The sequence below is a fragment of the Pseudomyrmex gracilis genome, unplaced genomic scaffold (genome assembly GCF_002006095.1).
Source record: "Pseudomyrmex gracilis isolate BER0280 unplaced genomic scaffold, ASM200609v1 scaffold_77, whole genome shotgun sequence".
NCBI lineage: Eukaryota > Metazoa > Arthropoda > Insecta > Hymenoptera > Formicidae > Pseudomyrmex > Pseudomyrmex gracilis.
In genome coordinates this window covers 141,405-156,925 of record NW_018020661.1, presented here as the reverse complement: position 1 = coordinate 156,925, position 15,521 = coordinate 141,405, and the positions used below count along the sequence as shown (strand labels likewise).

Genomic DNA, 15,521 nt, shown 5'->3' with positions numbered 1-15,521 from the left:
AATGTCTCTGCGGCGACTTCTTCCCGCCGCGCTCTTTTCGCCCGGACCACTTTCGAAACACTTCAAACTGCTATACTTGCATGTACACACGCAGAGCTACTATTATTCGACGTCAGTCAAACATCTGATGTAATGAATCAAGTTGTGTCAATACAGAATCCATAAACAGAATTAATGAAAGAATTGTTAAGTTTCTGCATCACTGATGAGTATCACGTAGATTAAAATATATTAGGCGTCACAATTATTTTTTCATCGTTTTAATTAACGTATTATGAACGCGCGCATCCGCAATACGCCGGAACGTAATTCCGCTCACTTGATCGTCATTCAGAAAATTGCATTTTACATAGGCAGCAATTAGCCACGATTTATAAAACGCGTTTGACATGATCTCCGTTGGTCCCGGGTTTTTTTGAAATGCCACAGTAAAAAGTATCGATTTCCAAAATAATCGGCGGCAAGAAATTGTGTGTGCGATTTGAATTTCTTTCTGATGTTCTACATAGCTCCCGCGTCATAGAGAAAGGTCAGCTAGTAGATCAGCGACAAAAGAGATACAAATTAACGAATGCTACATTGCCGTTGACAAACCGAATTAATGGCTTTCCGACGGGGTGTGAACGATTGTTTTGCACCCCGTAAAATATCTCTACAGAATACGAAAACCGAGAGTTCCCCCTGTCTCGTCTTTGATTCGTTGGAGAGAGTATCGCGGCGATACACCCCTCGAGATTGCACCAATGCAAGTCCGTGCGTGTTGTACATACAAATCTACATTGGCGCAGAAGATTTAAGGCGTTAGCATTGTGTAACATGAGAAAAGAGAGGGGGCAACATAAGTCCCCCAAAATCCTGACCATGAAAACGTCTATTTCGGGGATCACTTCGTCGCTATTACGTTCCTACCCGATTCGTATACATACATACATATACACGTCAATCCGTTGTAGTGGATGTTCGTGATACGGCTTTGAGATGCCCGAATATCTGATCGACTCGTCGATCTACCTTGTCAAATAGAGGAAATCTCTGAATATCTCTGAGAGAAACTGCGGCATTCGCAGAAATTGCTATTAAAGCCATTGGCATATCTATGATATGTGAAACATGTACATCACAGACATATTTTCAAATATCAAGAATAAACCTTCCGTCAAAATTATTAAAAAAAGAATAATTATTAAGTAATTGATTTTTATAATTATAACTTAAGTTTTATTTATTAATTACAAATTAGTTCACAAGAAATGTATTTCATTATATTGTATTTCAGCGTATGTCTATATACTATGTCTATGTTTTGTTTTATATTTTAAGAATTATTATACCAATTTTTGTGTATAATTAACATATTTCGCAAAAGATAAAATTTACAACTTAAAAAAAAATATCTCTTGTCCTTGAATTTTTAATTTCAAGCCACCGTAGATATTCCTGAATAGCTACTGGCGGCTACCCACGATAGGAAATTTACTTATCAGGCACATATACCACACGCCAAGAATTTCTGAGATTATCTACAATTTTCAGATATCCCGGAACATTCCAAAACTCGGGGCACATCTTGTAATCGATTGGCAGGAAGTCGCCGTAGGCGATCTGTAAAATCAATTCATAATATCTTCGAGGTAATATGCCGCGCGTTCTGTAATCTCATATTATATAGCTGCAGAGAAGATTCAGTTACCAATATCCAACTATATAACTTCAGTTTGTTCGAGAAGAGATCTTATATTTGCAGTCGGTTTCTCAACCGAACATTCCAACCTCGATTGCCGATATTTCGCGTTGCGTAATACTATGTTGAGACTCAAGTGTCATAAGACCAGAACAATTAAGCAGCAAACGAGAGCTTTATTGAAATAATATCTATGGATTATGCAATCAAATAAATATTAAGTCAACGATTTAAAAGTGATTTATTAGATTAAAAAATACTTTATTATTTTTTATTGATTTTTGCACGATATATGACTTTATTGATTAAATAGTTAATAATCTAATAAATTAAGAATACAAAAATTAATAATTATACTTTTTACTCTTACATATATAGGTACGCATCTTTACAGAATAATAATCAATTTTTTTTTATTTGAAATGAAAATACCGTCTTTTTTCCTATCAGTTTCATGCACGTAATTTAGAAGTACGTAAATAAAAAACAAAAAATTAATTTTAAAAAAACTATCTTTGGCTTCCTTAAAATTGATAAATTACTATTCGCTAATGTGTGTGACTATCGTATACATTATCCGAATTACTTTTATCTTGTTCTCTTTTCAAATAACCGTCCCAGTATCTCAGAACATCGATATTCTTGGAGTTGGCGGCAGTCGTACCTCTCAAACAAGTGAGACTTTTATTATCTAACCGCGCGTTTGCTATCTGAATCCATTGTTTATGGGCCGTTTCGATTACTACTATCAATTTGTTGTCCACGTAGAATATTTTTTCACAGTTGTCACGCAACAGACGTAGCTAGCTATATAAGAGATCATCATCGAGATCTTTTCTAAAAATGACACAAAGATGCGACGATAAACGGGATGAAAGTGCTTCATTGATCGGCATACACGTTAACCGCCATCCAGAAGCGGACCTTTATTCGCAGACCTTCTTGCACGCCACATTGACGACGATAAAATGAAACACAGGGGCGGTCTGCAGGCGGTCTTTACAGCACGAAAGCTCCGCCTGCAAAGCTAGCCAGTTGACGGTGCATGGACGAGAGACGTCAACTTCTCTTCGTGGCACCTACTTACTTCTTCGGTCTTATCCGTCCATCCGTCCGCACATTTTGTCTGGCAGCGTTTCGAGCAAGCAAGCGTTTTCTCGCTTTACCTTCTCGGACGCGCCCTTTGGTCATATGCTAATGCCTGCGGGATTTCGTGACGCGATATAGTTTTTGTCGTTAACCCCGTCGTTGACCTCCTCCTTGTTTTTTTCCTTGATATGTGCCTGTGAGTGAAAGTAACGCGAAAGCAGTCGTCTCGACCCGATCTCGTTGACCTTGTACATAGACCGATCGATTTTGCCACTGGAGCAAAACCGAAAAGTTTTATTAACGATGTCGTTCGCAATCCTTCTCGAATTTTCCCGAAATCGATTATCTGGTTTACGAATCTTACGTTCGTCCGCTATTCTTTCTAAATTCCCGTGTATGTCGGACAAAATTTGAACATTTCGCTACAACTTTTTTCCTTTCTATTGTTGCAAGAAAATGACTTGCGAGCGAGCAAACGAAAGAGAGAGAGAGAGAGAGAGAGAGAGAGAGAGAGAGAAACAGAAAGAAAAAGAAAAACACTTTTACAAAATGAAAAGTAGAGATTTTGTGGGTGTTTTTTTTTAAGTTTTTTAACTACTGTATTTTGAATTAGAGATCTAGAACAGGCAATGATTTATTTAATATCATTAGCGCATGGTTTTTACAAAGGCACATTTTTTATAAAGATTACTTTTTATAGTTATTTAATAACAGCGTCTTTTTGTAAAATAGTCTTTCACGCGCGATAAGCGCGCAAGAAAAAAATATTCAAATATAAAAGAACATCCCATTCAAACACCTAGCTGCGCTCCTTGCATAGAACCAGCACAAGCATAAATTTCGAGCAGATAGTACGCACGCTGTTGGAACGAAGAAAGACTTCTCCTAGATTCACCACAAACGCCTGCACGGTTATTTAGATCTTTCATTCTCTTGCAGACAACTCAAAGACTTTGTCATCTATCGCCTAAATTACTTTTATGGTTATATTTCAATGAAGAAAAAGAAAAAGAGAAGTGTTCATTTACATAGCTATACATTTTTTCTTAGCATAGATATCTACGCTCACATATCTACGTATCATCCTTTTTTCTAGCGATTTATATTTTTTTAACGTTATTTCGTTCAGCGCATTAAGAACGTAACTTCACTAAAAATATTTTTATTTTACAAATTATGTTTAAAAAAAAAAACAAATGTTCCACGACCGCGACAGTAAAAGAGATTCAAGTAATTTAAATAAAAGTACCGCTCGTTTATCCGGAGTTCACGCTCGGGCAAAAATACGCGCATATAGTAGCGATACGCTTAATTCGTTACCGTTCCTTGCACTTAGTCACACTGATAAAGTATTCCAATTGCGATGCGAGGCGATTTAATCAGGTAGAGTGACGAGGAAATGATATCACGGTGACAAGCCATAAATACATAATGAAGTGTGGAAACCTTCCGTATATATGTTTAAATCCATAAATGCCTCCATCCGTCATCGTGAGTATGCGCGCGATGTACGACTTCGAACTTATAATCCCGTACACGCTCATCTAGTATACTCGCGTGATTCATCATCTCGTATACTCATGCCACGACAGATGAGTGGCCGTCGCTCAGAATAAGTTCAAGTAAAAGTTTAGACGTTAAGGAATATGCAATTACTGCGCACGTCGCGTGAAGCTATACTAATCCTTTAATCAAGTCTTTTTAGTTTCGAGCGCATGCACTGAAGTTTTAAATCCTGATAAAATTGTTATTAAGATATCAATAAAATGTTTTGTATATAAACGTGAAGGATTAAAGATTTTATTCAAAAAATTGATTGTGCATATCTCAATTATTGTATTATTGCAAACATAATTGTATATTAAATTCTTATTTTATAAATTTTTTTAATCACTATATTTATGAAACACTAAATACATTATGAACATCAAACAATATAAAATTAAGAGATTCTAGGATAAAATACGCTTTTATAAACAAGAATGTAACAGATTTATAAAACAGGCAATGAAGATATTAAAGAAAACGTATACGTTGGCATACTCTGCGAAGCTGTTTGAGATTTCACGCTTTGTAACATCTAATCTTTAAAACATATGAAAGAGAGAGCACATAATACGTAGGTAGGTAAGATCTATCATTATCTAAAAGCTTGTTTTAGTTCACTAGCTAAAATGCAGATGGCGCTAAAAGTCTTACCTACTTTTAAGAATAACTACCTTGCGGCAAGAAAAAAAATCATAATCTTTTTAAATAGTTTTACAATAATTTTGAATAGAATATTTTTAGTGCGGTAATATAGTAATCATTAAATGTTAGCTTTTTGACAGAATTGGTTGGTAAATATTGATTTGCTCCACTTATTTGTTTGATTTATTAGTAATTTTATCAAACATGTTTGATATATCAAATTTAGTCGCAGAGTTCTCAATTCTGTTTGCGATTGCATCCACGGTAATTTACGTATACACCTGGTACCGGATGCGTTGATAGTACACTCACGCATGCAAGCTAGCATGTCCAAACTCAACCTTAAAATATCACACAGTAAAAAATCGTGCGTCAAAATGTAGAACTTTTCTTGTGTTACGACGTTTTGATTATTACTTTAATGTAAAATTAACATAATACTGATATGTTATTATTTTTTTAACCTTTTTTCGTGTTAAATTTATGTTAACCTCACAAATTAACATTTTTTGCATGTCATTTAAAAATGGAATATTGTTTAAGTGCTTTTAACACAATGATTTCAATTAATCTAGATGGCTCAAAGTCAATTTAACATACTAAAAAAAGTTAAACAAAATCTTTAGTCACATTGTACAAACTAAAATGTTTTATTAACATTTCTTACGAGTTACTGTAACTGCTGTTTTGTGTAGTTTTTAATTATTTTATATGTTATTTTTACATCACGCTTACAGTCACAATAACAAATATAAATGTAAAGTATTGTGTCAATTATTTAACTTTATTAGTCAATAAGTGACTCACAACGAATGAGTTATTTTAACTTAAAATTTAGAGTGAACCTCCTGGAACATGTTAAAAAAATGTTAAAATTAACATTTTCTTTTTTATTGTACAGTATCAAATGCGTATGAACTTCCCGCAGGAAACTCATTCACGACAAGAATGCAATGAATTCTTCTCTGCATCGTTTTGCCAATCTCGAGTACTTTGGAGAGTACCTGAAAGCATACTGATTAAAACTTCACAAAGCACAATATGAAAGCAACAAATCATCGCGAAAAAAAGTTACTTGTTTTACAAAAGTTTCCAGGACATTTTGTTGTCTATTAGACAAAGCTAAAGACGCGCCTGAGGCTGAAAGATCTTTACGCGAGAAGAAATGAGAGAAGGAAGAGAAGCCGCTTGATGAATGCGTTCCAGTGCGTCTAGGAACCAGTTTAGTGTTTACCTAGTAGTGTTGTCAGTCAGCTGGTTTGTTACATCTCCGGGGCAAGCAGGCAGGCAGGCAGGCAGGCAGGCAGGCAGGCAGGCAGGCAGACAGGCAGGCAGGCAGGCAGCCAGCCACCCGCCTGGACATACAACGTTCGTTGAGAAAAGCGCGCCCGAGCGAGTACAACATATTTTGTGCGAGAATATCCGTTCACGTTAAAGAAATAGAGGGGCACATTTTGCTGATGGTAGGGGTAACATAGCATGGTAGGGAGGAAGAAGAGTGGGGCGAGCGCACGCCGCCAGATGTGCTATGATCGTTGGTGGAATTTCGTCTTGTCGGAGTTAGTTGCGCTCCGACTGCCGCGGTAGAATGTTGTTTTTCGGGTGGTTGTCGCCCGAATCATACATAATAACCTTCGTTCTTTTCTAGCAAATAGAAAACACATATGGTACGTTTGTTCGTTGTGGTCTGTATCCGCTCCTTAGGAATGAGCAATCGACGCTCAGGCGATTCGTGGGAGCGGATAACAAAGTTGAGGACCGTTGTATCGGTGTCAGTGTGATTCGTGAATTGTTTGCCGACGGCGTCAGGAGAGTCGGGAGAAGACAAGTACACACGATCAGCGTGTTGTCTATTCTCTTTCTCTTGCGTGAAACAGTGCGTATGGTCGAAACAGTGCTGTGAACTATGAATGCGTGACGCGATACACAACAGTTCTCTCGAGTACAAGCGCGTGCGCGCGCGCACGAATATCTTTCAGTCAAAATGAGTGCGTTTGCGAGAATATGCGTAATGAAAACGCATAATCGTCGCGTGGCGTCGTCATGGCATTCGTGGCAAGTTTTTCGGTCAGCCACGATTGTTCTGTGTGTGCTGTTGGATTATTATTGTTCGGTGCAAGGGCGCAGCATCACAAGTCTCGAGGCGCCGAGCGACTGTGAGTGGAGAAAGGACGATGAAGAAGGAAGAGAGAAAGATCTGTACTGTAAAGTTCGAACAATCGCGAACGTGCCGGGGCTGATCGGTAATCTCTCGTCCATACAAGTAGATTCCATAACATCGATGGGATTGGAATGCAGCGACGTGTTGGTCTTCGATAGCAAGCTAGAAAATCCGCACAGTTTTTTCTCGCCGTTGCCGCGTCTCGAGAAGCTGCGTGTCGATCATTGCAAGATCGATTTTTTGCCGGGCGGCGTGTTCGCTTCGTTGCACAATCTTCGAAGTCTGACTTTGCGAACGCACAACGGCGACTGGTCGACTATGTCATTGGAGTTGCATCGCGATACGTTCCGCGGCCTTACAAGTCTCCAACATCTCGATCTCTCCGATAATAATCTATGGACGTTACCGTCGGAATTGCTCTGCTCGGTGCAGAGTCTCACGAGGTTGAATCTGACGCGCAACAAGTTACAAGACATGAGCTCCCTCGGCTTCTCTGATTGGGTCGCGACCTGCACGCCCAATCTCGAAAGTTTGGACATTAGTGACAACGACCTCAGTGCCTTGCCCGATCACGCTCTCAGCAGCTTGCGTAGCCTGAGTATGCTGAAGATACAAGATAACGCGATCGCCTCTGTTGGTGATCACGCTCTTGCCGGTCTCGCGTCTCTACGAATCCTTAACATGTCTAGCAACAGACTCGTCGCACTGCCTCCTGAATTGTTTTCGAAAACACGAGATCTGAGAGAACTTATACTTAGCAACAATTCCCTTTCCGTATTAGCGCCTGGATTACTGGACAATCTCGAGAAACTTCAAGTGTTGGACCTTAGCAATAACGAATTGACAAATCAGTGGGTAAATCGGGATACTTTTCCACGGCTAGTCCGCCTCGCTGTTCTTGACTTGTCGTTCAACATGTTGACAAGGATAGACGCGTACGTTTTCAAGGGTCTGTACAGTCTACAGATTCTCAAGCTTGAGTATAACAAAATCGACACGTTGGTCGATGGTTGCTTTGCCTCGCTCACCAATCTGCATTCTCTCACGTTGTCACGTAACAAGATCGCCAGATTCGATCCGGTGCACACGATCGGTCTCGGCGCTCTCGGCCAGCTTTTTCTGGAGAACAATCAACTGTCTTACTTAGACAAGCATGTGTTTGTTAATCTTACAAAACTTATAGATCTTTCTTTGAATGATAACATTCTGATGGGAATTCCCCATGCGATTCGTATGCTGAGGAAGCTGAGAACCCTCGATTTAGGTAACAACAACGTGTCGAAAATTGATAATGACTCGTTCGTTGGTTTGGACGAGCTTTACGGATTGCGTTTAGTGGATAATAAGCTCGAGAATGTGTCACGCGAGGCGTTCGCGTCCTTACCGTCGTTGCAGGTACTCAATCTATCGAACAATCTCATTCGTCACGTGGAACAGAGCGCGTTCGCGAGTAATCCGGTATTACGAGCCATAAGGTTGGACGGAAATCAATTGACGGAAATTCGAGGCACCTTTACAAGTCTCTCGTCTCTTGTCTGGCTGAATGTGTCCGATAATAAGTTGCTGTGGTTTGACTACAGCCACCTACCGTCCAGCATAGAATGGCTGGATATACACTCGAATCAAATAAGTGAGCTGGGAAACTATTACAACATGCGCAGCAATTTGCGAATAAAGACACTGGATGCTAGTTTCAATCTCATCACCGAGATTGCAGATGTTAATGTGCCAGATAGTGTGGAAACATTAGTGCTCAACAACAACAAGATACGTAACGTAGCGGCTGACACATTTTTGAAAAAAGTAAACTTACAGAAAGTAATTCTTTACGGAAACGAGATCAGAAATTTAGAACAGTCCGCTGTCAGTCTGCAAGTGTCAAAAGATAAAGAATTACCTGAGCTTTATATTGGCAACAATCCTATTGTTTGCGACTGTACTATGGAATGGTTGCTGTACGACAATATAGAATTAACTCGCGACCGTCAATATCCGCGCGTTATGGATTTGGACGCCATCACATGTGAGATGGTGCACGCGCGCGCCACACCGCGACGTCCGCTGGTGACCTTGAAGTCAAACGACTTTCTCTGTCAATATTACACACACTGCTTCACTCTCTGTCATTGTTGCGATTTCGACGCATGTGATTGTGACATGAGCTGTCCGGATAACTGCACGTGCTATCATGATCACAGCTGGTCCAGCAACGTCATCGACTGCTCCAACGCGGGATTCAGAACAGTACCCGATCTGATACCGATGGACGCCACGGAAATTTATTTAGACGGCAATGAACTAGGCGATCTAGGTAGTCACATTTTTCTTGGCAAGCGTCGTCTGGAAGTGTTATATTTAAATAACAGCGGGATCGTTGCGATACATAATCACACGTTCAATGGCGTCGAGTCTTTGCGAGTTCTTCATCTAGAAGACAACACATTGCGAGAGCTGCGGGGCTCCGAGTTTGATCAACTGGAGAACATATCGGAGCTGTATTTGGATCACAACGCTATCGCTACCGTGGCGAACACAACTTTCAAGAAGATGCGCAATCTCACGGTTCTGCGATTGGACAGCAATCGCATCGTCGATTTTCGACCGTGGGAAGCTCTGTCGAGCCTCAACGGCGACACCAAGATTGCTTTGGAAGGCAACGCCTGGAGTTGTGAATGCGGGAACGCCGGCAGACTTCGCGCATGGCTTGCAGAACACCGCGGTGATCCAGAGAGAATGTATTGTCGCGACGGCGTTGAGACGTTAGCTCAAGCAATGAAACGATGTGGTGATCCATCTAAGGAAGCTGTGAGTCGAGGCATCCAGGAAATTCCGCTGCTAGGTGGCAACTTCGTGCCGTTGCTCGCGGGTACTTTGGTAACCATCATTGGTATTTGTCTTGTTGTCGCTTTGGGCTTTATTTTTCGTCAAGACGTGCGCCTCTGGGCCCACGCGCGCTATGGTCTGCGTCTCGGTAAAATGACAGCGCCACCTGATGAAGAAAGAGACCGATTATATGACGGTTACATTGTTTATAGCGAACGGGACGAGGATTTCGTCTCTAGATTCCTAGCAGCTGAACTAGAACAAGCCGGATTGACACTCTGTCTGCATTGGCGCGATTTGCCGCCAACCAGACCGCAAGAATCGTTACCGCCAGCCGCGGCTGCCGCCAGACGCATCGTCATCATTTTCTCGCCGGTATTTTTGACAAACGAGTGGCAGCATCCCGATTTCCGCGCCGCTCTCAGGACAGCATTGGAGAATATTAGGCCGACTTCACGGAAACGCCGAGTAGTAGTGCTCCTAGCTACTGAAACGTCTACTCGGGATCCGGAGCTGCAGTTGTTATTACAGACGTGCACGGTAGTGATCTGGGGCGAAAAAAGGTTCTGGGAGAAACTCAGATTTGCTATGCCGGATTCGGTAGACAAGCGACGGGATAGCAAGAAGGCCAATGACCGCAACAGCCGCACGCCGACGCGATACACCGCGGCGCCGTCGACCGCGGTAGATGTGTGGACCAAGCCTAATGGCGTTTTGGTCGCGCCAGTGCACCATGCGCCCACGCCGACGCCCACGCAGTCTACCTACGTCAGCTCGGCGTCCAGCCGAACCGAGGACGAGGACAGTGGTGCGGAGCATCAGCACCAGCATCACCACCATCAGCATCATGAGCACGGCTATAGCGCGCTGCACTCCGGTAACGGCCGTCCGGCTAGTCTGTCTTCCAGGGGCAGCCATCTATATAGCACGATACCGGAACCACCGATGATGCCAACCGCGCCGCCTGGGGACATCATCGCCTCCCCGCATCCGGGCAATCCGCGTACTTACTTCGTCTAGCGCAGAAGAGCGGCGATCGTGCTCCGATCCGGCAGGAGATAGACCGGCCTCCCCTCTTCCGGTTGTATCTCGCTTTTCCGGTGTCCAATAGGGCGCGATCGTCCGGCCGTGTCGCGCTAACGTTTTCTCGTCGGACGGCATCGAGATACGTGAAACGTTCTTCGCTTTAGAATGATGTTCGTACCACTTATACACAGTATTTACCGATACACTCGCGTTGTATCGACCTACGCCGCCTTGACTGAGGCGCTTCAGCTCTTCCACTTGTTGAGGGTCGATCGCCCCGTGACCCTTTCGGCGTTCGCGCGCTTACATGGAACGCGCGATCCGGATGTGACACGAGAGCGTCTAGTATTTTATATATATACACATACAAGATCGATTCTCGATGTCTTGTGCTTATCACTAATGTATGATAGATTTGATGACAGAGCTTGACTTTTCATCGAACTTTGAAAATCTCTTTTTCACCTTTTGGAGCAATGTTCTTCCAAATAACGACCAAAATATTTCAATACTCTAAAGTCTCGAAACTTTGAATAACTTTGAACGCGTTTATTAAGAATACTTTTTTTTTTTTTATCTTATTTATGTTTGTAAATAATTTCATGACGTGAGAGCAGCGGGAATCTAGATCGTGAATTTTCGCGCTTAGATTTAGCGCGCATCAACCAAATCGTTACATAAAATAGTTTCGAATTTATATTAATTGTACATATCCTGCGCTCTCTAATGATTTTTCTGTGTGAATTTTTTGTGCGTCCCTGTGTCGATTAGCTTATTCGTAATGCGACATTATGGATGAATCATTGATGTACGAAAGTAGGTTGTAATCCAAGCAATTGAGCAAATTTTATCAGTTGTTTCATTGCAAACGACGGATCTCTAATTTAAACATTTCGCCGTTTGATCTCTTTCACAAGCGCGCTTTCTTTGATTTAAAGTCACGCTATTTTGATTTGCATTAATTAGCGTAACTATCAGCAAACTTATCAACATGATTATGAGATTTAAATATACATGATGAACGGTGAGTAAGGATGATAAAACGTACATATACTGCAATAATTGCCGCCGTGTAACGCGTAGCGTGATCATTTTGTGAGTAATTAAATTATTTTGTTAATTTTTCTACGTTCAATATATTTCATACATTGACCATATGCGAAACAATTACAACAAAAGAGACATAGAACAGATTTGTTTATATAATATTTATTTTATATATCTTTACATGTGTGTAAAAACACATATAATACGTAATATATATATTATATATAATTTATTATGTATAATATTATATAATATATTGGATAAAGATGCATTTTTATTTTATATTCTACACGTGATTTCTACTTTATTAGCAATAATTATATTATGCATTTGACTTTTTGTGAACATTTATATCTCTATGTTCGATGCTCGAACGAATCAATAAGAAAAATTAAATAATATGTAGAGATACATTTAAAAAAGTGATATGTACAAATATTTTATTTGTTGCTTTTTTATTTCACCACTTTTGTTTTTGTTTCTAAACGAGCATCGGAATATTGACACAAATCTAGAATCGTTGAACACACTTACAATTTTGTTAAATACTTTTATATAATAGATCCTAAAGACATTTAAAACAAAAGTTGAACAACTACACCACTAATATATTGTTTTCTTTTGTAAAAAATATTTGTAACAAAGTTCCTCACGCACTGCCTCTTCTTTGCGACCCGAGGCGCATTCCTTTTTGCCATTCCTGTCGGTTTTTCGTCAATTACTCGTAAAGAATGACGATAGTAATCATTATACACTAAATGACAGTGAGAAAAGACAGAAGTCCCGTGAGAGCTTGTTCCTAAAGATTCACGACTGTCTTGATAAAATAACGGTCGCATAACGCTTATTAGTTTGTAAATGTGAACTCTCTGTAAATATTGTATCTACTTTTGTAAATATTCACGCACATTTCCGAGCACACCGACGACTAGCGCTGCGTAACGATACTGATGGCAAATATACGTCTTAATTATAATTATAATTGCGCGTCTACAAGTGTAATTCTAATTATGTATTATTATATTATTGTAAATACGCTCATCGAATCACGCATTATATATTCACTGTCTGTTAAATATGTATTAAATTAATTACCATTATCCATTTCAGCAAAGAACCATGAAACAATAAACACGTTTGTTTTATAAAATCAATCATCATATTCTATTAATTCGACAAAACTCCTATTCCAATTAAAAACAAATGCAAGCGTAATATTGACCGACATTAATAACACGATTTTATATGGTGAGTACGTAATTATAATGATATATATAACGTAAAGATTGTTTATAACATAAAAACTGCTTTTAATATTTTTTATAATATCATGATGATTAGATATAAAATTCTTTCCAATATTGACATAAAGGAATAATTGTGTAGTGTGCATTTGTGTAATTGTTCACTGATCGATACTAAACTCTAATGTTGGATTTTTGCACAATTGATCTACGATAGTCAAATTTACATTGCATGTTAAGCAGATACAAAATTCAAGTATAATTGGCGAACACACAAATTTGGTTTAACAAAGTAAACCAATTGAATAAAGATATAAGTACCTGATTGTTATTATAGAAGAATGTAGTGTACACTCTTTCTAATGTTTTACTTTTGATGTCGTAAATCACAGTAGATATTCAATACGCTTCATATATTAGAACATGTCAACTTTGAGAACACTTATCACGAATCTTTCACGAGACAACCGTTATGTCGTCGCTTATCCGTTCCCTGTCAGAGAGAAAGCGATCTTCTACGCTTATAGTGTATATTCAACCAAAAGTATTAACAATGTCTTCGAGCATTATCGCTTCCGGTTGCGATCGAAAAAAAAGTATTCGAGATTTTTTCGGGCTCTCGCATAATCACTCCGGGTCACATGCTTAAACAAGATTTGGTGACATAAATTAAAGCTCTTCCGTCGAGAGAACTGCGAATTACTTTTTTATAAAACAAAAGAAAAAAGAAAACTCTCATGAGCAAATCTAGCTTTTGCGTGCAAAGTTTTGTGCACCTTCATCTACTTCACAGCTCGGCTGCGCACTATCTAATTGCATTATCGAAGATGGACATGATGCATCGGTGGTTAGAATATTGTAAAAACAAAGTTCTATCGTCGCGCGCGAGTGGTGACAAGCGAGTGCACGCATGTGTTATACACACGATTCAAATATTTGGATGGCCACGGGCCACAAATGACAGAGAAGAGTTATACCATAACTAATGATATTACGACTTTAGGATGCTCTCGGACAAATTACATTTGCCATACTGTTTGCCCGAGCGGGTGCAGGTTGGTCGCTCAGTGGCAAACGATATAATATAACCCGCTGATATTGAATGAAATTACAGCAATGCGTGTAGACACGTTTAATAATTAAAGTACCGCTGGTGCTAAGTAGATCGATAATTTAGTGTCTAATTACGAGTTCTCTCTTTCTTTTTCTCACACGGTTTTTCTTTACTTTTCGATTGTTCACAGGTATAGTATCGTTTTAAAGAAATTAGAACGTACGTTCTCGCGAAAGATCCTGATAAAAGTACCGGTGGATTGTGATAAAATTTATCGCGAAAGATAGAGAATATTTATGAAACAATTCAGCAGCGAGCTAAAATTACACACACACACACACACAGAAAGAGAGAGAGAGAGAGAGACATATACATGTATCGATTATTCTAAAATATTTAATCGACTCTTCTTGACAATGAACGTTGGCTCGTACATTTTGCAGTATTTTCCTGCTGTATTTAGACGTCGTATCGCACTCGAAATCTTGTTTTAGTTGACGCAAACTTGAATTAAAAGACGCCACGTGCGAGTCAAAACAGAAACACAGTGCACTTGCAATAAATACTATGTTGCTCGGTTCACTTAAATTAAAATTATTCGACTTGCAACATATATAAGTTAATTTTAAAGCTTATGACAGATCAATGATAATTGTACGTTTCTTGTTTGTTAAAAAAATAGCAATTTGTGTAATATTTTATTTATTTATGTATTTTATGTATTTTATATTCATGACTAAGGTAAGTATTTTGTAAAATTTATAATATATTTGTGTGTATAATTTTTTAGTAATGTATTAAAACTTAAAAATTAAGTAATTCAGTTTCATTCACAGAATGTCATATTATTCAAATATCTGGACTTCGTTGTTTGTGAGAAATCTCTCTTTATTTATTTATGAGAAAACTTCTTATCTTTTCGACATATTCACATAGTAAGCAGAACATCTTCGCGCGTATGAGTGGTTTGCACGTAGAAACGCGCTCTAGTTATTTTGGTATAAGGTTTAACATGTAGAAGCTTGCTTTACATCTGAGAATGCAGAATATGATCCATCACTTGACAGTTTATCAAGATGTTTTGTATACTAAGTAGTTCTCTGTGTGAACGGCTTTCTTGTAGCTGTTTGCTTTGTATGCATATGGAATTGTTTCTTCTTATTATAATTATTAATTATGAAGAGTATATATATATATATATATATA

At 39.2% G+C, this 15,521-nt stretch overlaps 1 protein-coding gene across 1 annotated transcript; it reads left to right on the top strand.

The window, feature by feature from the left end:
- The first annotated feature begins 6,531 nt into the window (after positions 1 to 6,531).
- Positions 6,532 to 12,215, top strand: LOC109854983 (toll-like receptor Tollo). Its single transcript, XM_020428689.1, has one exon. The coding sequence runs from the start codon at positions 6,945 to 6,947 to the stop codon at positions 10,962 to 10,964; it is 4,020 nt and encodes a 1,339-aa protein (XP_020284278.1). The 5' UTR covers positions 6,532 to 6,944; the 3' UTR covers positions 10,965 to 12,215.
- The last annotated feature ends 3,306 nt before the right edge of the window (positions 12,216 to 15,521 follow it).

Coding starts and splice junctions, on each gene's coding strand:
- LOC109854983 (XM_020428689.1), top strand. CDS start 6,945: ATGAGTGCGTTTGCGAGAATATGCGTAATGAAAACGCATAATCGTCGC.